Source organism: Suncus etruscus, chromosome 18 (genome assembly GCF_024139225.1).
Source record: "Suncus etruscus isolate mSunEtr1 chromosome 18, mSunEtr1.pri.cur, whole genome shotgun sequence".
Taxonomy (NCBI): Eukaryota; Metazoa; Chordata; class Mammalia; order Eulipotyphla; family Soricidae; genus Suncus; species Suncus etruscus.
This window is the reverse complement of record NC_064865.1, coordinates 47,243,515-47,270,218: the sequence shown is the minus strand read 5'-3', so window position 1 is coordinate 47,270,218 and position 26,704 is coordinate 47,243,515. Positions and strand designations below refer to the sequence as shown.

The window sequence follows — 26,704 nt, the reverse complement described above, 5'->3', positions numbered from 1 at the left end:
TTACAATTTCCAGACCTACCATTAGCACTACTTCATTTACCCAAGGCATACTGTGAGATCAAAGCCATGGGATTATTTCTTCTGGCATTTAAAAATACTGGACAATTCTTTGACACCTTATATTTATGGTCAAATATTACAGAGGCAAAAATCATAAACTCACCCCAATTAAAAGCAACTTGAAGCTATGTGTATACAGTTCACTATTTTTATATCACTTCACATACTGAAGGACAAGAAAAACATATTCAGCTGTTAGATCTTAAAGTACTATTCTTTTTTCTAGATGGTAACCAGAGGGATTAACCCAGAGAATCCCACAAAGACAAAAAGACAAAGCATGTCCACTCAAATAGACCTTGTTTTAGTCCAGACAAGTTAACTGCTCTGATAGAGTGTCTCGCTGCTCAGAAAAGCTGTGAATTCTGCCTTCTAGGGTTATAGGTTGAAGAAATTTTCCAGACTTCTTTGCAGCTAGAAATGAATACAAGACTGAAGGATTTGGACATGACGTATTCATTTTCAGGATGGGTTCCTTAGAATTTTCTTTGGTACCATCTTGTATTCTCTTTTCCAATTGGGGGACAAAGTCTCAGAGCATAGAGGCTGTGACTCCACCCCGGATTTAGGTGTAACTACCCACAAGACCCGCCCTTTCCTGGGAAGTGTCTTAGGTGGCTATTATGTGTATCATTACCTGCAAGACCCTCCCAGGAATGGGAGGGGTCTTGGGGAGATTAAAAAGGTGTGCCTCAGGGCCACAGGGAGGAATTTGCATTTACCTGGATGAAGGAATTTGCCAGCATGGAGGTCAGAGGAAAGATGGCTGAAAGAAGTTAAGATGCAGGGCAAGCTAAGAATGGCATGTGCTTAAATGGTTATGATATAGGCTACACACGTGGGCCAGGGCCAATAAAGATGTTATCTCTCTGGAAGCCTGCCTGTGAGTGAGTTCTATACCTGCCGCTTTCCTGGACCCAGATACCCGCCAGCTGAAGGGGGTTGCAGAGCCACGTGGCCTGGGATGGCAGAGAAAGGTTCCTGTTTGGGTGCCACATGTAGAATTTCAGCCCTTAGGATGGGCTTGGATGGTGGTAGACACATGGAGGGACCTTTCTTTGCCATCCCAGGCCACATGGCTCTGCAACCCCCTTCAGCCTGCGGGTATCTGGGTCCAGGAAAGTGGCGGGTATAGAACTCATTCACAGGCAGGCTTCCAAAGAGATAACATCTTTGTTGGCCCTGGTCCATGTGTGTGGCCTATATCATAACCATTTAAGCACATGCCATTCTTAGCTTGCCCTGCATCTTAACTTCTTTCAGCCATCTTTCCTCTGACCTCTGACCTCCATGCTGTCAAATTCCTTCATCCAGGTAAATGCAAATTCCTCCCTGTGGCCTTGAGGCCACACCTTTATAATCTCCCCAAGATCCCTCCCATTCCTGGGAGGGCCTTGCAGGTAATGATACATGTAATATCCGCCCAAGATGCCTCCCAGGATAGGGCGAGTCTTGCAGGTAGTTACACATAAATCCAATGTTGCAAGTCAGCCCTTGATGGGGTTTACTGATGGAGGGGTGGAGGATGAGGCCTTTCTCCTCCAGTTCGGACCACGCGTCTATAACCCTGTTCAGCAGGCGGTTCTGAGGTGAATGCGGTGGGAAGAAAGCCAACTGGCAGTCAGGCTTCCGAAGAAAACAGCTCTTTATTCCGTGAAGAGGCTGAAGCCAAAAGGCCCCAGAATAAACCCCAGGAGAAAAGCCCCTCGCCTTTCACAGACCCTTGTTTTATCCCCCAGAATCAGGTACCACCCAATGGTGGGATCAGGTACCACCCAATGGTGGGAGCAGAATCAGGGTGCCACCGTAGGGTGGGAGTAGAATGCCAGGTCATACTCTAGGGTAGGGCACAATCACTGACCAGGGAAGTGTCAGTAACATAATAATCCCATTGAAATGTTTACATACACAACAAGAGGCTATCAAGAGATGTCCATCAGCCCCTAAAGGCCATCAGTCCAAAACAGCACAGCCTATCTTTCCTGAGCAATGTCCACCATGTAAAGCCTTTGAAATTTAAGGTCTTTTTCCTGAAGTGGTTGACCTACTCTGAGAAGTAAATTCTTCTATTCAGCCACTTCATGCTTGTGCAATTTTTCTCATTCCATCTTTTATGAGGTGGAAATTATTATCCCTGTTTTAAAGAGATGGAAACACAGAGTTTAACTATCTTCCCCCAGTGGGTAACTGATTTGGTTAAAATGACTCAGTGAACTGGTGAGTGTCCCTATAAGATGGGGAAGAGATTGCAGGGGTGCAGAAGGAAGACCCTGTGAGAATGTGGGGAGAAAGCAGTCATCTGCAAGTCAAGGAGACAGGCCTTGGAGGAAATCAGCCTTTCTGGTACTTTGATGTTGGAGTTCTAATCTTCAGAACTATAAAAGATATTGTCTATTATTGAAGTAAAAATGATATTAAAAAAGTAAGAAAGTGACTCAGAGGAAAGATTTTGAGAATTTTTATCAGATAAACTTGCCTTGCGGAAGTCATTCAGGAGGAAAAGATTCTCAAATTTAGGAGACACAGGTGAATTAATGGAGCAAGTGGTTAGAGCAAGTCCAAAGTTTCTACCTTTGTCCAGCCTCAAAAAATGAAAATAATGGTTGAGCTGGAGCGAAAACACAGCTGTGGGGCATTTGCCTTGCACATGGCTGATCCAGGACACACCCAGGTTTAATCCCCTGCATCCCATATGGGTCCCCCAACCTTGCCAGGAGTAATTTCTGAGTGCAGAGTCAGAAGTAACCCCTGAGTGCCACCGGGTTAAGGGATGGCCTTTTAAAAAAACCAACTCCCCCAAACCCCCAAAAGTTACTGCTTTATAAAGAATCTCAACTATTGGGACTGGGAAGATAGAATAAGAGCTAATACTGAGCACAAAGCCAGGGTCCGATTCAGAGTAGCCAAGATTGGCCCCAGCCCTACTCCCCTTAATCTCAATTTTTTTTTTTTTGGGCCACACTCAGTGACGCTCAGGGGCCACTCCTGGCTATGTGCTCAGAAATTGTTCCTGGCTTGGGGGACCATATGGGACACCAGAGGATTGAATCATGATCCGTCCTAGGCTAGCATGCACAAGGCAGACACCTTACCACTTGCGCCACCACTCTGGTCCCAATCTCAACTATTTTCATGTCCTCTAGCAACCTTCACTTATTGATGCACCTAACTAACTAAAAAGCTGGAGTTCTAATGCCACTAGACTTTCTTGGCCAGTTGATAATTTCTTCTAGTTTATGATTTTGCTGTCCTGAGGACATCCTTATTAAGTGTGTGCCTTGGAATTGAGCACCGTACCGGGGCACGCAGAACATTCATAGATGAAGGCAGAGCCAGTGTGTATCTCCTCTTTTCTCTCCTTCTCATTTTTTAGAATCTATAAATGACAAGGTTATGAAGAGTCAGTTTTAGTTTCCTGTTCTAGGCACAGGACGGTACTATTTCTTTTTAAAATTGAAGTTCAAATAAAGACAGAAGAGGAGAGAGAAGGTCAAAGAGAGGCTCATTTCTAGAGGAACAAAGAACTCAGACTTCTTAGACTTTTTAAGTGCAATAAAATCCATAGGGCAGTTTGTGACCGTGAGTCATCTCCCCTGAAGTTTGAAACTTTGACTTAATCCCCCCCCCCCATGTACCAGTACACATTAATTTCCTGTACATAAAACACACACATAACTTCATTGCTCGGACTTAGCAGCATTGAAATGCTGAAGAAAATACAAAAATTTTGTGTGGGAGGGGAAGAGATGGTTGTACTGATGGTACAACAGGTGTGGGTTATGGGTTATGGTAGGGAAAGTGCCCTCTGCCTGTAAATTAACCAGCAATTGAGGTGGTAGGGCTATTTGGGAATCCCTGGTGATAGCTTGGGTTCAACCCCTACAGGACTTCAGGCCATGGCCTAATAGGAGTTAGTTATATTTGTAGTTCAGAGTTATTCTGGGTTTTGTTTTTGTTTTGGGGCTATCCCCAGAGGTGCTCAGGGCCTACCCCTGAGTCTAGGCTCAGGGATCAGTCTTTGAAATGCTCATAGGATGAGTTGCAGAACTGAGAGTCAAATTTGGGTTGGCCACATGCAAGGCAAGCACCTTAAACTCTGTTTTATCTCTCTTGCTCCTGTAGATCAGAGTTTGGGATAAGCATAATCAGAAGAATCAGATGAGAAAATAACTCATTTTCTCTCTCCCAAGAGAGGTAAGATGACTCAGCACCAACAAATACTTGTTTCAACTCTCCTAAAACACGTTCAATATTTTACTCTTTTTTGGTGGAAAATGGAGTTTGGGTCATACCTCCAGAGCTCAGGGCTCACTCCTGATCACAGCTGGTGAGTTCAGGGGGCCAAATGAGACGTCAGGGATCGAACCCATTTCAGATATGTGCAAGGCAAGCCCTCTAACTACTCTAGTCCCGTATGATATTCTATCTTCAATGTATTTTGATAATACCAATGGGTTACATTGCTTGATTGGCAGTTTGTTTATTTTATTGTATCTTGCAAGGGTGATACAGGTCAAGCAGGCTTGAGGTCTGTTCTCAGCAATATTGGAGGACCCTGAAGTGCTGGGAGCCAAGTTCAAATCTGACATATGCAAAGCATGTGCTCCAATCCCAACACTAATTAACATAGAAAATACTTTTACTTTTTTGGCGGGGGCAGATACAGTGATATTCAGGAGTTCCTCTTGACTCTGCTCTCAGGAATTACTCCTGGCATATGGGGGACCATATGGGATGTCAGGGATGGAAGCCAGGTTGGCCACATGCAAGACAAATGTCCTACTTGCTGTGCTATTGCACCAGTCCTAGAATGCTCTTCCTTTTTTTTTTTTTTTTTTTTTTTTTTGGGTCACACCTTGCAGTGCTCAGGGGTTTACTCCTGGCTCTACGCTCAGAAATTGCTTCTGGCAGGCTCGGGGGACCACATGGGATGCCGGGATTCGAACCACAGTCCTTCTGCATGCAAGGCCTTATCTCCATGCTATCTCTCTGGCCCCATGCTTTTATTTTTTAATGGGCATCTGCTACTAAATTTCTACTCTCGATTGTTTGTCTGTCTGGCTCAAAGCAGCAATAAGAAATAATGGAGATGACTGTGTGTAAGAAGATCATTGGCTGAAATTTCCCAGGATTAGAGTTATCGTGAGCAAGGCCTTAGTTTCTGAATTCTCGAACAAACCAGTTTACCATCACTTTGCACTTCTCCTGGCTAACACTGACATAGGGGATAAGTTCTAAGGCAGTAGCTACCCACCATCTCATAGGCGACTCACAGCACGCACCTATGATATATTTCTTGCAAGCTTTTATTGCCGTGGGTTCTAGTATATTCAGAACTTTTCTAGCTTCCAGTTGCCAGGGAAATCACCTTCAGTCTTGAGCACCTAGTTTATACAACCACCCTTGGCCACAATGACCATAAATATTAGTTTGGTTTTGCCTTACTCCTTTGCAAGCTATGTGGGGACCTTTATTTGGACAACTGGAGCCTCCCCTGGAGTGCCCTGAAATATCTTTTGTTCCCAGTGCCTAGAACTCCTGTTAGACTTGCAGGGGTCTCAAACTCATGGCCCGCGGGCTGTTTGCGGCCCTCCATACAGCATTTTGTGGCCCTACCCTAGAGGAATCTTTTTTGTTTTGTTTTGTTTTGTTTTAGTTGTTTGGGTCACACTCCCCAATGTTCAAGGCTTACTACTGACTTTGCACTCAAGGATCACCCCGATTTTGCCTCCTGCGGCCCCCAGGTAAATTGAGTTTGAGAACCCTGTGTAGAGTCACTCTGCACCATTTGTTTTTCACCTCAGAGCTAAATTACAACTATCAGTAAATAACATAAGGGATTGTTTAAAACTGGTCCTTTAGAATAAAGGTCCCCCTAGAATAGAAACGTCGTGTGAGCAGGAGATAAACCTTTGCTGTTCAAGTTGCAAGGTCACTAAAAGTTTGGAGATGTTTGTTTCTGCAGTGAGATAGCTGGCTTGGGCACAGAAAGGCTAAGAAAAGAATATAAGCTGGGTACAACAAAGGGAGCATAGACTCGTAAGGATTTAAGCGGGTAACACCTAAAGTTCAGTGTGTAGTGACAGGCAAGCAGCTTTGGCATTATCTGAGAGCAAACCAGAAGGACAGTAGAAGGATAGATTCTTATTGCCTTCCCAAACCCAAATTAAACTTCACTTTATTTAAAAAAAATTTTTTTGAGGGGGAACCACACTCAGCAGCTTTCAGGAGGTTACTCCTGATCTGAGCTCAGAAATCACTCCTGGAAGGCTCAGGGGGCCATATGGGATGCTGGGGATCAAATCCAGGTTGGCTGCTTGCAAAGCAAATGCCCTACAAGCTGTGCTATCACTTTGGTCCCTGGACTTCACTTTAGCAAGCTCTCCAGGTGATTCAAAGCAAGATTAGAGTTTAGGGAGCCAGGGTCTAGAGCAGTGTTTTCTCCATGTTTTTATGACCTTGGCCCCCTTTCAATCTTATTTCCTTCCTGTGACATCTCTCCTCAATCCTTTCTGGCTGTTCTCTTATTACTATATCACAGCAACCCAATTATGCAATTTTCACCTGTGTCCCCTTTGAAATATCCTGGGGCATCACAGGAAGACATATGGCTAGGCCAGTTGAGAAATACAGGTCTAGAGCCAAGCTTTTATGGGGTAGAGAAATACAAGAGGTAATGATGGAAGGGCCTTGAGGGCTGTCAGTATCCAAAACTAACCTTACTAGCAGCCAGCCCTGGGTTTTCAGTCTCTCAGAGCATAAACTTCACAACAATATCTCTATTCAATCTCTTCCTGGATTCAATCTCTTCCTGGCTTTGAGTTCTCTGGACCCATCTAGTCCCCCACCCCCTTTGATCAAGAACACACAGTTGAGTAAGAAGGGGATATAATCCCTCAAAAAATATGCACAGTTAGAGCTGGAGAGATAACACAGCGGTAGGGCATTTGCCTTGCAAGCAGCTGATCCAGGACGGATGGTGGTTTGAATCCCAGCATCTCATATGGTCCCCTGTGCTTGCCAGGAGTGATTTCTGAGCACAGAGCAAGGAGTAACCCCTGAGAGCAACCGGATGTCACCCACAAACAAAAACAAAAAGCACAGCCACATGCTACACTGTTCCAGAATGTGCCTCAGTTAGATGCTGTGATTCCAGTGTATTAATTGATGGCTCATTTGTTGTCTTAATTCATATTTTCATCTAACATTCAGTGAGTGGCTTTGGTGGTGGTGGTGGTGGTGTTTCTAAGGATATTAAGGAAACTTAGGGTACCCTTCCTGCGAATCCAAGTTAATCTAGCTGGAGAATCAATGAAATGGCCCAACGACGAGGTGCTATTCAACCCTACGGTGCCAGAGATCAACTCAGGCCAGCTTGTCAATACTCAGGGACCTCCAGAGCCATATCCAGTTGTGCTTGGTAGTCACCAGAATCTCCAGAGTTACCACTGATGTTGTTCAGTTACATTGTGTGATGCCAGAGACCAAACTGGGGTTATCTGCACAGAAGGCATGCGCCTAATTAAACCCTTGTCAGGGACTTTTACAGGCAAGGCCAAGGGAGAGGAAAGGGTTCTGAGCAGAGTGGGGGCACAGTAGAAAAGGAGTGCTCCCTCTTTCTGAAACTCTCAATGATTCATTGAAGGCACTTCTCCTCCCACTCCAACCATAAAAGGTGAGCTGAGGTTGGATTCACAGCAGCACCACGGGGGAAATTTCTTAGATTGTTCTGGTTTGCAAAGGCAGGGGAAATGCAGGGATTGAGGTGAGGGAGAAAATGTACCTACAGCGAAACACTGTGGTGTTCCCTTCCTACAAACTGTCTCTGGCTGTGTTCTAACTTTACATTCCACCAGAAAAATGTGAGACGTCCAGGAGTGGGATGGGGAGGTGCCGACTGGCTGTTCTGGCTGCAAGTAAGTCACCTGATGAGCCAAGACTCTCAAGGACAAGGGGACTCTCAGATCAAGTAAGCCAGAACCTCTTGGCATGAGAGCCAGGCACTGTATTTAAATAAACTTTCTGGATAGTTCCACTTTAGAAGCAGAACTTCGGAGGGTCTATGGTCTCAGTACCTTTGTGGTTCAGTCCTTGGGAGCCAAAGTCTGATTTTTTACTAGGATTTGCAGCAGAATTCTTTCAAATTCAGAAGTTTGCTTTAATAGTTCAAAGTGATTTTCTGTTTCTGTTTTTGTGGGACTTTTTGGTTTGTTTTTAGTTGTTTGCTCTTTTTTTGTTTGTTTTTTGGGTGGGGCTTGGTGGTGACTTCCAGCTCTGTGCTCTGGGGTCACTCCTAGCAGTGGCTGAAGGACCAGTACCAATACCAATACCAATAACAATAACATGTGGTACTGAGGATTTTTACATGCAAAATATATTCAGCCCATGAAGTTCACTCTTTTGGGTGCAAAATTATTGTTTGAATGAATATTCAATTATCTTCTTTTATGGAGTGATTACAAAAGTTCAGATCAAGAATATTCAGTCAACAAAACAAATTTTTCTAGGGGTGCTATTACTGGATCATATGAAAGCACAATTTTTAGGTTTGTTTGCTTGTTTTTGTTTTCGTTTTTTTGGGTCACACCCGGCAGTGCTCAGAGGTTACTCCTGGCTCTATGCTCAGAAATCATTCCTGGTAGGCTTGGGGGACCATATGGGATGCCGGGATTTGAACCACCATCCTTTTGCATACAAGGCAAACACCCTACCTCCATGCTATCTCTCTGGCCCCAATTTTTAGATTTTAAGGATTATCCATATTGTTTTCCAAAGCTGGACCAACCAACATTCCCATCAGCAGTGACTAGAGCCCCTTGCTTCCCACATCCACGTCAGCACTAGTTGTTCTTCTTCTTTGTGATGTGTGCCAGTCTCTGTGGTGTGATGATATCTCATTGTTGTTTTGATTTGCATTTCCCTGATGATTAATGATGTGGAGCATTTTTTCATGTGCCTTTGGGCCATCTGTGAAATGTCTGTTCATTTCTTCTCCCCATTTTTGGATAGGTTAGATGTTTTTATCTTGCTAAGCTCTACCAGTGCCTTGCATATCATAGATATTAACCCCCTATGAGATGGGTATTAGGTTAATAGTTTCTCCCATTTCATGGAGATTTTTTGCATCCCAGTCACCATTTTCTTTGAGGTGTAGAAGCTTCTTAAATTAATGTAGCAAGAGGCATACTTTTAAAGAGTATAATCCAGTCATTATACAATCAATATGACCAAATGTGACTACTATGAATGCTTGACAGGGGGAAGAAGAGTTTTGTGCATGATACAAGGTCAGTTGCAAGAGTTGCTGATAGAAGAGTTTAGAGACTGTCTGTAGAGGGCGAGAGATCTAAAAGGCCTGAAAGATAAGAGGGATTTCCCCCATCCACAACTAGGTGTCTCTTAACCTCACAATAACCATTTTTGTATGTAGGTTAAATTTTATCCAAGACATTCCATTCACAATTCTGTTGCACTTAGCACCAAAATTAAACCTAAGAAGAGTTACTTCATATTCCTATTAGCAGAGAAAAGAGTGCCCATATATTTGTAGGTAGTTGAGTAAAGATTATTGTAATTGTTACTACTGTTATTATTAGTCTTGAGGCCTTCCTCGGTGGTGTGGAGACACTATTCCCAATTCACTCCTGACTCAAGTCACTTACAACAGTGTTCCAGGGATCCTGGAATCAAACTATGATTTCTCCAATGCAAAGCATGCACACTGGCCTTTGAGTAATCTGCCCTGCACATCCAATTTTGGTGTTTTGAGAATAAGAATCAGCAGCACAGGCATTGGCTTGGAGCTTGTTAAAAAGCAGAATCTTGGGCTACACTCCAAGTACAATGAAACAGAACTGGCACCAAAATGATTTATAGACACCAATTGAATCATTTATAAAAACAGGAGCCAATCAAATTTATATATGGAATTTACAGGCGAGGAAAGACATGAACAGTCTTTGTGAGCAAAGTGGCACCAAAAAGTAAGAAAAATAAGTAACAAATACTTCCTTCACCACAAAATGGTTTCACAACCAGAAAAGGGGATAATAATAGCATGCATAAATTGAACCATTACATTGGTGATGTCAATGGTAGAGTATAAATTTGGTTTATACTAAGATTATGAAGAGAGAAGAGTTCTATATTATGACTTAGAGATAAAACCTACTATTACTATAATCTTTGTTTGGGGACTTCCTTCATGGCCAATGGTTCTGGTTGCTTCTGAGTTTTCTCTTTCACACTGCTGTTTCATAGACAACCCTGCTTCTCAGGATATGTTCTTACCTCTTGGGGTTGTTGGTACTGTGAGGCCATCAGAAGGAAAGCACGCTGGGCCTGGAAAGCACTGTGCACCATTTCTGCCTGGGAACAAAAAAAAAAGAAAATAGGAGTTGAAAGGTTTGATCTCAACAAAATTACAATCTGATTCAGCATTTCCACCAGAGGTTCATCGACATACTGAGGAAAAATAAAAAACATGCATACAAAAACTCATGCATTCATAAAAGTCAATTTGCAGAAACCATTAGAATGTCCATTGACTGATGAATGGATTAAAAATTATTGCCCACCCTTATGGTTGAATAGTATTTGACATTCGAGAGAAATGAAGTATTGACACATGCTACTGGTGAGCTCTAAAAACATTGTGCTAAGAGAATGAAGTCACTCACATTTGTAGTCACATTTGTAGGATTCTGTGTATATAAAATGCCCAGAGTAAGCAAATTTACAGAGATTGAAATTTGATTAGGGGTTACCTGAGGCTAGAGGGAGGATGAACTATAATGAAAATGTTCTAAAATTAGATATTGGTGTGATTCACAACCAAGATGCTTCCACACTGACATTGTTAACAATATATGATCTACATGGGGGGGAACAAAAGTCTGCCAGCCCCCAAAATATCTCTGGCAAAAGATTGATTTTTATAGGATTAGACTCTGAAGGCTGGGTGAAGGTTACTTTAGAAAAAAGCCTAAACAACTAAAAAACGCCTTCACAAGTAGAAAGGAGAGCTTGCATCATTTCAGGGCCATGGCTGCTGGGGTCAGAGGGACTATAACTCCGCAGAGCTAGGAGGCTCAATGGAGGCTAGGAGGCTTTGTGCATGACAACGATGAATTTCAGCACTCTGAGCATTCCCTAGCCCCAAAGGAACCATTTTCGTTGGAACAAAATTTCGCCCTCTTTTTATAGCCATAATCTCATCTCTGACCCCATCATAGGGAAGGCAGGACTCATATCAGCATCTCTTTGCTTTCCCGGCATTTCTTCTAAGTAATGTCTGGTCTGTCCCTCCATCTCCCAGCCTTTGTGATGGCTAAGGTTATTTTTTTTAAATACATAAATTACTGTATTTAAAGACCATGTATTACTATAATTGATCATAATACATTTGTTTCCAGGTAAGCGAGAATGAGAGTTTAAAAAATGATGAAAGGAAGGAAAGAAAGAAGAAAGGAAGGAAAGAAGGAAAGATGAAAAAAAGAGTACAGCAGCAAGAAAATTTGTAAAAAATATTGCATCTTGCACTGAGGTCACTAAGTCATTGTTAGGTTTCTTGTTCTAAGTTGATCTTTCTATACTTTTGTTTCTAAACATTAGGTGGCTTCAAATACATGTTGGCACCTAAATTGGTGTGTTCCTACTGGGATGACAGTATTAAGAGGTTTAAAACGGTCATGTGGTTGCATACGTAGCTATATAATTCAGGAATTCCAAGCTCTGTGGCTGATACTGTAGTTTTTGTGGGTGTGTTTTTGGTTGCTAGGCCTTCTGGAAGTATGAGAAGTTGGCAGAGGAAAAGAGTGGTTCACGGTTCAATCAAGTCCTGGTGATGTCATTTGCTAAGAATTTTTAACCTCTGAAAGCCATGCCTATCGGTTACTTAGCTTTTCTGGGTGTACACATGTAAGGAAGTAAACGTATTATTATACTTCCACATGTAAGGAAGTAAACATATTATTCATATCCTTCTGCTTTCTTGTTCTCTTCTAATGAGTCTCATATTTGAGGATTGGTCCAGCCACTGAAACCCCCAGGGGTTCAGGATGGTTTCAGTTATGCCCAGGTGAAAAGCATCTCAATGAAAGCTCTAAAAATATTTGACCATAAAGATATTATAAGATATATCTGAGCTCCAAAGCATAGTTATTGGTGCTGAAGAGACAGCATAATGGTTAAGGTACTTGCCTTGCATCCTTCTATCCCTGCACTGTATATTGTCTTCTGAGCACCACTAGAAATAAGCTCTGAGAGCAGAACCAGAAAGAACCCCTGAACACTGTGGGTGTGATCCAATCCTTCACCCCACTTCTGTTTCCAAAAACAGAAGTGGCCCAAAAACTAAAAAGGAAAAAGAAGCAGTAACATGCCCCAAAGCAAATGTTTTCAAAGAAAGTCTCTTCTGTTCTCTTTGAGTGCAGATATTTTTTTTCTAGTTGAAATAAAATTGCCCCTTAAGCCAATCTCCAAAAAGTTATGTCCAAGTGAGAGCCAATAATTGCTACAATCATTCATTAGGTTCTGAAAGGGATATCGAAGACCATCTTCCAGTCCCACTAAATCTCCCCCAAAGATGCTTGTAGGTGATAAACTCTTCAAGGATCTGGTACTGTGTTCTCTTATTCTCATTGTCATGCTTTGTCATTGTCATTCCTCAAGTCATTCTTTTTTTTTTTTCTTTTCTTTTCTTTTTTTTTTGGTTTTTGGGCCATACCCAGCGGTGCTCAGGGGTTACTCCTGGCTGTCTGCTCAGAAATAGCTCCTGGCAGGCACGGGGGACCATATGGGACACTGGGATTCGAACCAACCACCTTTGGTCCTGGATCGGCTGCTTGCAAGGCAAACGTTGCTGTGCTATCTCTCCGGGCCCTCCTCAAGTCATTCTTAAATTTCCCACATTTAAAAAAAATTACAGGAGAAAATAATTCCAAATATTCACATCACAAATTAGTCATTTTTGGAACATCTTTCTGGATTTTAAGAAAATTAACAGAATTGTTTTCATAAGCAAAGCCTTATGATTTAGAATCCTTTTTTTAAAAATACCAAGCTACTAAGATTAGTGTTTAAGCAAAAAAAAAAAAAAATTCACTCTACATGTCCATTTTTGAATATTCTTCTTCTCTTTTTCCTCCCTCATTTTCCTTTCCCTTAATTAAAACTTATTTCACTAAAAACAATTTCAAATGAAGTAATCATTATAAACAACCAATGAACAGTATGTAAAGATGCAGAGAGATGTTTACATAATGAGCCATTCCCCAACCAACTTCTTTTTTTTAAAAAAAGATCAATTTTAGCTATAATTGAAGAATAAAAGTGAAAGAGAAAACTTGGTAAACTTCAAATAAAGGCTTCTGGAGTGCAGTAATAATAATTATGACATAAATGATCATGTCAAGGCCAGAATAGCTCTGCAACCTTGCAGGCCATGGGACCACCAGTTCTGTCTCCAGCATCACTCCATGTGTCCCCCGTCATTCCCATCCCACAGCCACTGGAATACCTTGTGCCACAACAGATCTAATCATCAAGTGGCTTGACAATGTCAGTTCTCGTCACAGTCCAAGGATTTTTATTTTATTTCATTAGACTGTCTCTGTCTTTGCTTGGTTCCTCTGTGTATCACACATGGGTGAAATCATTTTGTATTTATCTTTCTCATTCTGATTTATTATACTTATCATGATCCCCTCTAGGTCTCTCCATATTGTAGAAGCAAAATGCAAGGTGTCATCTTTATTTTGAGTTGAGTATCACTTTATTGTGATATATTTCTCAAGTTCCCCAACCACTTATCTGCTTGTGGGCACCTACGTTGTTTACACATCTTGGTTATTTTATATAGTGTCACAATGAATGTAGCTGTGCATACATATTTTTTGTTAGTGTTTTGTGTTCTTGGGAGAGCTGCCAAGGAGCGAAATTACTGGATGAAGCGATAGTTTTATTTCAATTTTTTGAGAATTCATCAGAAAATTTTCTAGAGGCCGAAAAAGAGAACATCACACCAATAGTGAATGCAGGTTCATTTTTCATCATATTATGACCAATTCTGGCTGTTTCTGTCTTATTGATATAGGCCACACTCACCAGTATCAGGTGATATCTTATTGTTCTGAATTGCATTTTTCCTCATAATGCACACTTTAACATGTTTGTATGTCTTTGAGGAAATGTTTGCTCAATGCTTTCCTTATTTTTTGATAAAATAGATTGTTTTACGGTAAATTTTTTTTTTTTTTTTTGGTTTTTGGGCCACACCCGTTTGACGCTCAGGGGTTACTCCTGGCTATGTGCTCAGAAATCGCCCCTGGCTTGGGGGGACCATATGGGACGCCGGGGGATCGAACCGCGGTCCGTTCCTTGGTAGTGCTTACAAGGCAGACACCTTATCTCTAGCGCCACCTTCCCGGCCCCTACGGTAAATTTTTTACTGACTTATATATCTTGAATATCAGCCTCTGTCACATCTATGACAGAAATATTTTGTTCATTGAGATATCTTTATATTTTAGCCATTGTTTTTAGTGCAGAAACTTTTTTGTTTGATTTTGATTGCTTATTTTTGCTTCCGTTTCTTCACCAATGGACTTGAATCAATACTGGCACTTTTGAAGCCAACATCAGGGAAAGTTCTGTTTTCCTCGATGCATTTTTATGGGTTCAAGCCTAATATCAAACTCCTTAATCCACTTTGTATGAATAAAGATGCAAATATCTATGTATTTAATACATATTTAATAAATAAATATGTAGAATATGAAGTAGTGGTCCAATTTCATCATTTTTGCATAAATCATCAGTTTTCCCAACACTATTCGTTGAAGATATTTTCCTTCCTCCACGTTGTGCTCTTAGAACCTCTGTAGTAGATTCTTTGTTTATATATCTGGGCATCACATCTGTGCTGGGGATCCATCCAGGAGCAGCATATGCAAAGCAAGCACCCAATTCACTCTGGCTCAAAGTTTTATTTTCTCTACAAGCTCTTGTGTTTATCCTTTTTCATGCTACATTCTCTCTAACACAATCTTTGCAGCTGCTTATCTCCATCAACTTGGAACAGCATTCATCCTGCCTGATGGAATGGTCCCTCTGAGGTTAGTCATTAATCCATTGCCTGAAGTCTTTACATCTACAGACAGGAACAAGCAAGGGTTTCCCCTCCTAGTTTCGTTCTGTATTTTCTTCTGCTGATTTCATCTCTTTTAAAGTTAATTTTGTTTTGTCTAGTTTTGTTTTTAGTTTTGGGGCAACACCAGCGGTGCTCAGGGATTACTACTGGCCCTGCATTCAGGAATCACTCCTGGCAGTACTCAGGGACCATGTGGGATGCCAAGAATTGAACATGGGTCAGCTGTATGCAAGGCAAATGCCCTACCCACTTTTAAAGTTTTTAAGGTTTTTCAAGCTAAGAAATAAGGTGAAGTTTGAAACCTGACACTATTCAGCTACTAGCTGCTGAATGTATTGCTTTTAGGATATGGCTTTTTGGGCTTTTTTTTTTTTTTTTGGTTGGTTGGTAATAGCAGTGAGTTTAATTTTATTTATTTATTTATTTTATTTATTTATTTTTTTTGGGCCACACCCGGCGTTGCTCAGGGGTTACTCCTGGCTGTCTGCTCAGAAATAGCTCCTGGCAGGCACGGGGGACCATATGGGACACCGGGATTCGAACCAACCACCTTTGGTCCTGGATCGGCTGCTTGCAAGGCAAACGCCGCTGTGCTATCTCTCCCGGCCCCTAATTATTTTTAATATAATTTTTATTTTAATTATAGTGGCTTACATAGCGTTCACAGTAATATTCCAGGTACATATTTACATTGAATCAGGGGAATTCCCACCCCGAGTTGTCCTCCCACGTCCGCTCCCATCCTGCCTCCCATATCCTCCACTATCCCCCCAGGGGCTGCTAGAATGCGTGGTCCCTTCTGTGTCTAGTTTATTACTTAGTGGTCTTATAACTGTTTGGTCTTGGTGCCTCCATTACTGCCCCCTCCAATTGGGAGGTGGGACTAGAAAGTTCAAGTTATGTGGTTTTGTTTGAGGAAGAGAAGAGTAATATAATGGGGTAAAAATCGACTACGCCGACTATGAGCAGAGTCATTCTAGAGACTCTTATCCTTGGTTTGAGGGATGAAGGGGAAAAGAAGAAGGTGAAACACCACAACAGTTCAAAAAGAGGAATCAAATAAGATATCCAGTGAGCACTGCAGCAATAAAAATATGCACCACATAGTTGCCATGGTCTTGAGATAGAAAATATGACAAGGTGCAAAGAGGAAGAAGAGAAAAGAAGAAAGAAAAAGTAAATATATAAATAAAAAAGGACAGCTACTTCAATACCTACCCCAAAACAAAGAAATCGACAAAAACTAGATAAAAATATAATAATAAAAAAGAAGGATTATTTAGTGTTTTTTGTCTCCCCCCTCCCACATAGGCACAGTAAATATTAGGGTCATCCGAAACGGGAATTCCCTTGGCCTAAGAGATATAGGGTTTCTCTACCCTTGGAATATATTGTCATGGTATTATCTATAGACTCCTTTCATGTTCATTTACTCTCCCCTTGGTGTTTTTGTGCCGTATGGAAGACTTCTAATTTATCTTTACCTCCTTCATTTTTGAGGATAAAATTCTGATTCTGTCTTAATAGTCATAAATTTATATTGTCTTATACTTTTTGATTTTATCTTTAATCTTGTTAGCATCACATTTGTTTTGGGGGAATTTCTAACTCTTTATCATCTTGGATACAGGGCAGAAGAAATGACATTTTCAGAACAATATGACTGGCATAATAGTGGGTTAATTTCACTCCAGTGAAGAGTATCAGACTATTTTGTACCTGGAAGGGTAAAGGTGCTAGATAACTGAAAAATAGAGAGTTTTTGTCATTTCATCTCATTAACATGTCTTGGTATATGATAAAATTTCCCAAATATCTACTTGAATTATTGCCTTAATTTTGTGTTAACTTTCTTCATTTCTCATCATGGTAAATTTTTTTCCTACTGAAAGCTTAAAATGAAACCAAGATTTGTAGGCCATTTACATTTCAAATCCAATCCTTATCAGTATCATAGATTAGGATTAGTGAAAGTTTAAGTGAGAATTTTGCATATTAATTTGCTTTTTATTTGGTTTGTTTGGGGACCACACAGACTGTGCTCAAGGGTCACTACTATTGGTTCCTGTGGAAGATCTATGGTCCCAGGGATCAAACTGAGCACGGCCATATGCAGAACAAATGCCCTAATCTCTGTACTATCTAACTCTGTCTTCCATTTTTGAGTAAAATAATTCCTGTTATTTTTGTTCGGATACCCCAGTTGCAGGGTCTGTGTTGCTTGAAGATGTCAAAATTTGGATATTCCTTAGCAAGGGGTAGGGATTTTCTCTTTTTGAGAGGAGGGCTGGAAGGTCCAGCTCACGACATGAAGCTCACCGCAAAAAGTGATGAGTTTAGTTAGAGAAATAACTACATTGAGAACCATCATAACAATGTGAATGAATGAGGGCAGTAGAAAGCCTGTCTAGAGTATAGGCAGGGGTGGGGTGGGGAGGAGGGAGATTTGGGACATTGGTGATGGGAATGTTGCACTGGTGAAGTGTTTGTTACATGACTGAAACCCAACCACAATCATGTTTGTTATCAAGGTGTTTAAATAAAGATATTAATTTAAAAAATAAAAATTTTCTCTCATTACTGCCCCAGAGGTCATGTGGCCCTTGAATATGACACTCCAAACTTTTAGAATGTTGATGTATATATATATATATGTGTGTGTGTGTGTGTGTGTGTGTGTGTGTGTGTGTGTGTGTGTGTCAGAGGTATTTCAAAAATTCAGGAGAGCTCGCATCATTCTAATGGCCACATTTCCTAAAGAAGACATGAACCACATTGGTCAGCACTGATGGCCAGCTTGGATATGACTCCTTCAACTGCATTCTCCCAAAATGATAATGCAATGATACCATCCTGCTCAAGCCTTGTAGGGTGGAGCGAATTCTAGTTGCCATGGGAACAGTGACTTGGTATTGCCCGACTTCTGGGCTGAAAATCCTAGTGCAGAGGTGACATGAACAATATTTTTCTAGTGATCTCAAGAGGAACATCATCATTAGCCCCCTATTTTTTTGCTTCTCTTGGAAACAACATTTAACTTGCTGTTCACAGGGCAATTTTCTGAAAAGTCTGATTAGCAGTGATAGCCAATTTCATTAATTACGTTCTCTTCCCACCTCACCTTTCACTCCAAAAATGGGAGTGGAGGTTGTAGAATGACTGAGTAGCTGGGTACCCACTTCCACTCTCCCTTGAACTTTGCTTATGTAGACAACTCTTTTTCAGAATTCAGCTGTGCACCCCTTCCAGCTAGCTTCCCAGGCACTGAGGGAATAATTAGTGAACTCTAAGCTATATTCATATTTGATCTTATTAACAGAGCTTCCAAAGGATTTTTCATTCTATCTTAATGATACTCTGATCCACCATCTTTTTGTCCCCCCAGTAGGTTGAGATATTGCTATCGTTCTGAGTTTTCAAAAAAATTAAAACATTTAGATCATCGTGATTTACAAAGTATATTCATAGTTGAGTTTTAGACATATGGTGTTCCACCGTGCTTCTTCCTTCTGGAAAGTTCTATGACTCCATTCAACCGGACAGCACTTTATTTAGAAGCTATTTTCCTGAGCTTGCTCTGTTCCGATCACTTTGAAAGGAAGAATTTGCACATGCAGGCAGCTCCGAACATTGTGAAAGAAAAGGCCAAACGTAGGGGTTTTTAGAACCGACAAATAATTGAGGGGTTTTGCTGAGTGTGGCCATCACACCACTGCAGGGCTTAGAGAGTCCCATGACTTTTGTGGGTACATGGTCCCCTCTCCATCTGTTCAGGAGAATGTGTGCAAAAGGGAAGGGAATGTTTGGGGAGAATCAAGGCTGGGCATCTTGTTTGCATGTTATGTCAATGCTTAGGGCTTACTTCTGGCTCTGCATTCAGGGATCACTCTTGGAGGGGCTCAAGGGACCCTATGCGGTGACTGAAATAGAACCCGGGTCAGCTTTGTGCCAGGCAAGCACCCTACCTGCTCTATTATGGCTCTGATCCCTAGGCATCTTGTTTGAGCTTTACAATGATCATATATGTAACTGGGTACTAAATGCATGAACTACTGTGGTGTGTGGTGCTGAGGGGGGCAGGTCAGAATAAACTTCATTCTTGCTGAAAACAAGCAGCACTAGCTAAACCAGTTCAAAGCATGAGTTATTTCTTTTTCTTTTTTCATTTTTCTTTTTTTGTTTTTGGGTCACAACCGGTGATACTTAGGGGTTACTCCTGGTTATGTGCTCAGAAGTCGCTCCTGGCTCAGGGGACCATATGGGATTCTGGGGAATGAACCTTGGTCCATCCTAGGTCAGCCACGTGCAAGGCAAACACGCTTTCACCACTGCTCTAGCCCTAGATGATCATTTCTTACCAGCAGAAACTGGTGATTTTTAGGGAAGGACACTGTTAGTGATGTGCCCCGATCTTTTCTATTAAGCTACTGTTGAATATCTCTAGCATCTCCTGCACAGCTTCAGTACATTTAGGTTGTTATGCTTTTTATTTGGGGTAAGGACTTGCCTGGGGTTACTCCAAGGTCAGTCTGGGGGAACATGCAATGTCAGGGGGTTGGTCACATGCAAGACAAATACTAGATCATATTATTTTGTAGTTTCTACTCTAAAAGAGAAGTTTCACTTTATGAAAGGTAGAAAGGGTACCCATAAATAAAAGCAAGAAGAAAAATGAACGGCAGAAAGGTGACCAAATGACAATAAATTTCATACACTTTTTTGTGATGCTGGAAATAAAATTAAAGATGCTCCTTTCTTCGTCTTTCTTTACCTCTGTCTCACCCTTCTTCCTTCCCTCCCTCTCTCCCTCCTAACACTACATAGGGATTTGCATAGTGTCTTTAAGAAATAGTTATGCAAGTCCAGAGCGGCGGCACAGTGGTAGGGCGTTTGCCTTGCATGCACTTGACCTAGGACAGAATGCTGTTCAATCCCCCAGCACCCCATATGGAACGCCAGGAGCGATTTCTGAGTGTAGAGCCAGGAGTAACCCCTGAACATCACAGGGTGTAGCCCCAAAAGCAAAAAAAATAGTTATGCCATGGTATCAACAATAGTTATCTGAGTAGTAAGGTTATGAGTAGTTTTATTCTTTCCATATATTTACTGTAAAATTGTTCTGCATTAACTATTCAAATGTTATAAGAATAAAATGTTGAAAATGTACAACAATAAGGCAGAGTTTAATTTTATTTCATAGTCAAAACGTGATATCTGAGTACATTACTAGGTCTCGCTGTGACCAGGTAAAATTTAAAATATAGCAGAGATCTAGTACAAGAGAAGGGTCATAAAATATATCAAGAGAATAATAGGAGAAAAAGTTATTTTGTGTGGAACAGATAATATCCCATCTCCGAAGGAAGACATTACTGGCTTTTTTTTTGTTGTGTTTTTTTAAAATTTTTATTGTGACCAAAGTGCATTACAAATCTTTCACTGCATCATTTATGGTACATAGTGACAATGAATGAGGGGCATTCCCACCACCAGTGCTGTCCTCCCTCAACCCCTGTTCCCAGCATGCATCCCATATCTCCCTCCTTTACCCCCCAGAATGCTAGTGCAACTGGTCTCCACTTTACAGCTTATTGTTATCCACAACCCATGAAAGAAAAAGACATTTTCTCATTTGGTTACCTTGAGAAAACACAAAAAGTATTCTCATATAAAAGAAATTGATATTTTGGGGAACACACCCAGTAGTGCTCAGGGGTTACTCCTACCTCTTTGTTTAGAAATTGCTCCTGGCAGGTTCAGGGGATCATATGAGATGCTGGGAACCAAACCCAAGTCTGTCCTAGGTTGGCTGTTTGCAAGGCAAATGCCCTGCTGCGGTGTTATCACTCTGGCCCCAGGATTTTATTTATTTATTTTTAGTTTTTGTCTGTTTGTTTTGTCTATGCCCTGTAGTGTTCAGAGCTTACTTCTGGTTATAGATGTGCTAAGGGATTCCTTTTGGTGGTACTTATGGTGCCAGGGATCAAAACCTGGGTTAGTTTCATGGAAGGCAAGTATTTATCTGCTATAGTATCTCTCCCACTCAGGACTTCATGATTTGATAAGATTTATTTCCACAATAATCAGAAGTATAAACTGTTCATTTAAATTGAACTGAATACTAAAAATTCTATTTAACACAATTATAATGAATAATTTAAAAAAATTTCCCTTGGGCCATATCTAATGGTGCTCAAGATATACACCTGGCTCTGTGCTCAAAAATCATTCCTGGTGGTGCTTGGGGTCCCATATGCAGTGCTAGGGATCAAACTAGGCTTAGCCCAATGAAAAAAAAAGCAGAATCTTTCTCCTTAAATAAGAATTGTCTTTAATCTTTTGGTCTTTTTTTTTTTTCTTTCAAAAATATTCCTTCTTTCTAGGCATAACGCGTTGTACCTGATTATTTCTTAATCTTATTTCCTCTGTCCATGGCTCTCTGCCTGTTTGAGAAAAAGGATCCCCCAAAGCTTAGGGACTTGGCTCTAGCTGCTCTTGGAAGGGCCAGTGTGTGCACAATAAAATGGGAGTCAAAATTTACAGTCAGACAAGGGGTAGGAAGCAGTAATGTCACACTCCACTTACTTAAAAATATGTTGGCTATGCTCCATTGTGTCATAAAGACAAGTTAATTTAAAGACTCTGGCCTGCTCTAATTCCCATCAGGTCCCAGTCAATTTTGGATTCAGCCTCAGCCAAAGCATATATCAGAAGGGCGATCATTTCCTATTAGGTCATTGTTATAAATTAGTGTTTTTACTGTTCTTACCGTTGACTCTTTTCCTCCCTCTCCCACCAACCCCAAAAGATGCGTCTTGCAGAGAGAGGACACATGCTTCTTGAATAGAACCCAAAAACTTTGCAATCTAGCAGGATAAAAAGTTAAGTCGAGAATGTCAATGTTAGACTATTAGGCACATTTTATTTAAAAAAATCATCTTTTAGGGATTGTTAATAAAAGGTTTATTCTTCATTAGTAGAGTTGTTGCCTTGGCAACTGCCAGCTCTCAGAAGTATTTACATCAGCCATGGTGCAGTTTTACCACAATGGAACAGAAAGCCAAGCTACCTCTCCACATCCCTGCTGAAAGATTCGACTCTAGGTTTAGGGTTCAGGGTGGGGTTCAGTGAGTTTCTGAAATATCCACTCACCCCTGTCCAAAGCGAGCCCCATTCAGCCTCACAGAGGAACAAAAACAAACTTTTTGGTGTTTCAACTACATACATGGTAGAAATGATGAATCAACTTTTTGGGTTCTTTTTGAGGAAAAAAAAAGGCTACTTTATATGGCAAAGATATAGTTTTGTTTCTATTTTCCTGCTTGTCCAGCAGAGGTTATTTTTAAGTGACCAAGGTCATGAATCTTACTGTGCATTCAAATCACATAGTTTTCTTAAATTACTTATTTTTCTAGCTTATTATTTCCAAGTAAGTTAAGGCACACAGATACTCAGAATATGAATACTTTGTGTACATGTGTGTGTATGTGTGTGTGTGTGTCCGAGTGTATGTGTCTGTGTGTGTGTTAGAGGGGGGCCGTAAATAAGAGCAAATCCTCCCTCTGGTCTAATACCTCTCACTCTAGAAATTTCCCATCAGAAAACCATTGGACAGGACATTTATTGCAATTTCATGAATAATAATTGGGAAATTAAGTCAAATATCACTAATTCTTTTTTTATTGATGCCAATGTGAATTGCAAGTCTATCACAGTTATATTCAAGGTACATAGTGACTGTGAATTAGGGCAATTCCCACCACCTGTGTAGATCTCCCTCTGTCCCCGTTCCTAGCATGCTTCTCCTACCTCCACCCTTAGCTCCCTGGACTGCCAGCGTAACAGGCCCCTTTTATGAATAACTTGTAGTTTGGGTCACTTATTTCTAGTTTGATTCCTGGTGCTGTTGGTAGGAATTCTGTCAGCTTTAAGGTTGGGATCTGGGGTTCAAGATACATATCACTAATTCTTTTAATGGTTATTAGGGATAGTCAGTGACTCTTGTTCAGACTAGGGTGAGGTTCAAGGAGCTAAGTGTGAATTTCCTCAGAGTCACAGGCAAGGGACCCCACTGTCCACCCTGTCTGAACCTGGAATTGATGTGCAAATATTTTCCCCATATCCTTGAGGCTCAGTATTGAAATCCATCACCATGTAGTCATACAGCAAAATATCCTGCAGTCCTTAAAAAAGGATCATGTACACCTTAATAATAATAGTAATGCAAAGAAGCCTAGAAAAACACAGTCCGAGCTAAATGCACAGAAGCTTGAAAACTCAATATCATAAAGCAATCACAGTACCTTAGAAACATAATACAGAACTTTTAAGAATAATTAATTGTGGGGCCGGGCGGTGGCGCTGGAGGTAAGGTGCCTGCCTTGCCTGCGCTAGCCTAGGACGGACCGCGGTTCGATCCCCCGGCGTCCCATATGGTCCCCCAAGAAGCCAGGAGCAACTTCTGAGCTCATAGCCAGGAGTAACCCCTGAGCGTCACAGGGTGTGACCCAAAAACCAAAAAAAAAAAAAAAAAAACAAGAATAATTAATTGTCTTTTACATAAGAACAGTTGGGTTTGAGGGCCAGAATGATAGGACAGTACATAAGGTGCATGTCTTGCATCAGCCAACTGGGTTCCATTCCTGGCATCCTATATAGTCCCCCAAGCCCTCCAGGAGAGATTTCTGAGTGCAGAGCCAGGAGTAAGCCCTGAGAACTGCCAGATGTAGCCCCCCCCCCCCAAAAAAAAAACCAAAACAAACAACAATAAAAAATAAAAGACTGGGTTTGGAAGATAGTAAAATGGTTAGGGATCAGGCCGAATATGCACCACACAGGCAGTGGGTATGGCTGGGTGCAACCCTGGAGGTTAAGGAGACTGCCAGGCATGGAAACACCAGCTCTGCCAGGGTGAACCAAGAATTCATTGACACCACTGAGTCAAACAACTTTTCAACCTCAAAGCCTTAGGATGAACCACTGGTCTGCTAGGCTGAGAGTATTCACTGCTGCTAGCCTCAGACCTCCTGAGCACTGTTTGAAAGTCTCCCTAACACCTCACAAAAAAAGGGGGAAGAGTGAGAGTTAAGAAAATGTATTCATCAAGGCAAGGAATTAGAACAAGAAAACACTATTGTTTGTTTAAATCCATTTGCTTTCCTGACAGTCCTGAATATTATTTCATTTGCATTCTGAACCCAACCTTCACCTCAATTAGCTTCATTTTCATATCCCATCACTGTGGAGCTGCAGAATATTTGGCAGGTTGGCCTCTCTCCAAATTGTCTAGATTGTTTTTCTAGCACTTGAAGAAAAGCATTTCACCTGCATGCTTAAACCAAAGCTTTTTCCTTAGGAGGCCAGAATTGCTTCATGGCAGTGACCCTTGGGTCTTGTCATGAGATGAGAAACATTAAGGCAGTTCTAGAATCATTCCGAAAAAGAAAAGAAGCACTGCCCTTTCACTGGGGCTATTCTGACTGCCCTCAGTTTGTATGAGGGCATGTGTATGAGCCTTTGATGATAGAGAAGTAAAGATGATGGTGCCCAGATGGAGGGACCTTGACCAGAGCAGAAACTCAGGAGCCACTCACTGCTCAGTCATCAATGACCACAGTGACTAGGAAACAGTGTGTAGAAAAATGGCTCACTTCTGAGTTTGGATCCAACTTGCCCCTTCACGAGATGCTCTGTCCTGAGTGCATTACACAACCTCTCCAAGCTATGGCTCTTTTTCCAGTGCTACCTTTCTTAAAGAGGTCACAGAGTGAAGAAGTAAAATCAGGTCTTTAGTTGGCTGTTCAAAGTGCATGGCACACAAGACCCTCAATGAATAACTCTCTTTCCCTTTTTTAATTGGCCTCTATCTAATATGGCAAATGAAGTCAAGACAAGGAAACTAAGCTGACCTCCAGCTGTGACCCACATTTTGTCTGTCCATCAACAGAATCGATGTAACATCATACGTGAGACCCAGGGGAGATGGCGGCAAAGACTGGGGGGCCCCAATTCTAGGGACTCCCAGACACTCTTGATTTTTAGGGTGTCCTGCAGCTAGGCCAAGTGGAATTGCTGGCATCGCCTGGCATCATAATTTTCTTTTTCACTCTTTTTCGTTGCATAGTGACTGACCTCTTTTCAGGCAATGCTCAGATACATTTTCTTTCTTTCTTTTTCATTCCTTTCTCCTTTTGTGCCACAATAGAAATACATGCTGATAAAAAGTTCAAATGACATGGGTATTTAGAAGTAAAAATGTTTGGTCAAGCTACTCTCCAAAAATGAGCATTGTCGACAATAATGAAAGATCCTTATGGATTTTTTTAATATTGCAAACCTTTCTGAGCGTTTATCACTTTTTTATTTTCTCTTCTTTCAATTCCTGCTCAGTTTTCCTCAGAAAATCTCCTACTGCCTTTTCTCATTCCTCTTTGTGCTTTCCAAAGCTACTCTTAAATCATTGCTTAGTGTCAAAGGAGTGTAACTATATACTCATAGAAAGAAAAGAAAAATCCTATCTTTGTTAGAGAAAATAGAAAAGCACCAAGCCCAACATTAGCTGAAGTTACACATCATCTTTGCAGAAATCCTCACGGATTCCCTGTATTTTTTCCTCTAATTAAACTAAAACTTTCTCAAGTATTAGCACTCATAATAAAGAATTTATTTCACTTAAATCGACTGTTTTCCTCTTTCACTTAGTTGAAAGCATAGTGGAATTTTACCCTAGCATTTTGCATTACATAAGGTCTCCTGGAAAAAAAACCTTTGGCTCTTTCTCTTTTTTTAATTTCTCATTGGTCACAGGCTGATACTTTTGTAAAATAAATCAGAGTATTAATAAATAATAAATAAAAGCCAGGCACACATAGTACAAGTCCTACATTTTAAATTACTAGATTTAGCAGAATTAACATTACTATTGCTTTGCTATGGAAGTTTTCCACCTCTGACTCAAATATCTGTGCTTATCTTGTAGGAGGTTGCTAGTAGAATTTGCAGCAGGCTATGGTTTGTATAATACCATTTTATGTTTTGCATAAAAACTGAATCAGCCATCACTTACATTGCATCTATGGACAAATGTTTATCAGTTTCTAAGAACAAACTTAGAATGAACTTTGGGCTGAGAATCCCCATATCTATAATTCTGAGACTATGGAGCTTGGGGAAGCTAAATGGCAAAGCCTTTGCCTTCCACACATGAGGCCCAGAGTTTTATTCCTGACAATATCTCCCATCTCTACTGTAATCCTAGTGGATTTGTCACTTGGGAACCTCTGGTGCCACAACCAAGTGTGTGACCCATAGTAAGACCAGTGTGAGTTAGTCCATCATATCAACAACAACAACAACAACAACAACAAGAAATAAACATAAAGGGAAATGCAAAAAAAGAATAGTGAGAAAAATAAACTTTGAGTCTGTTAGGATTGGGATAAAGGAAGACAAGCATCTGAAATGGTCATTTTCATCTAGATGAAATCAAACAAT

The 26,704-nt window shown here is 41.0% G+C and overlaps 1 protein-coding gene across 1 annotated transcript in view; it reads right to left on the bottom strand.

Moving 5' to 3' along the window:
• Positions 1–26,704, bottom strand: part of CAP2 (cyclase associated actin cytoskeleton regulatory protein 2) — a 172,011-nt gene that overhangs the window by 113,814 nt on the left and 31,493 nt on the right. The window contains exon 3 of the mRNA XM_049765257.1: positions 10,351–10,428. Within this exon, the coding sequence (XP_049621214.1) occupies positions 10,351–10,428 (78 nt within the window). The remainder of the gene's footprint in view (positions 1–10,350; positions 10,429–26,704) is intronic.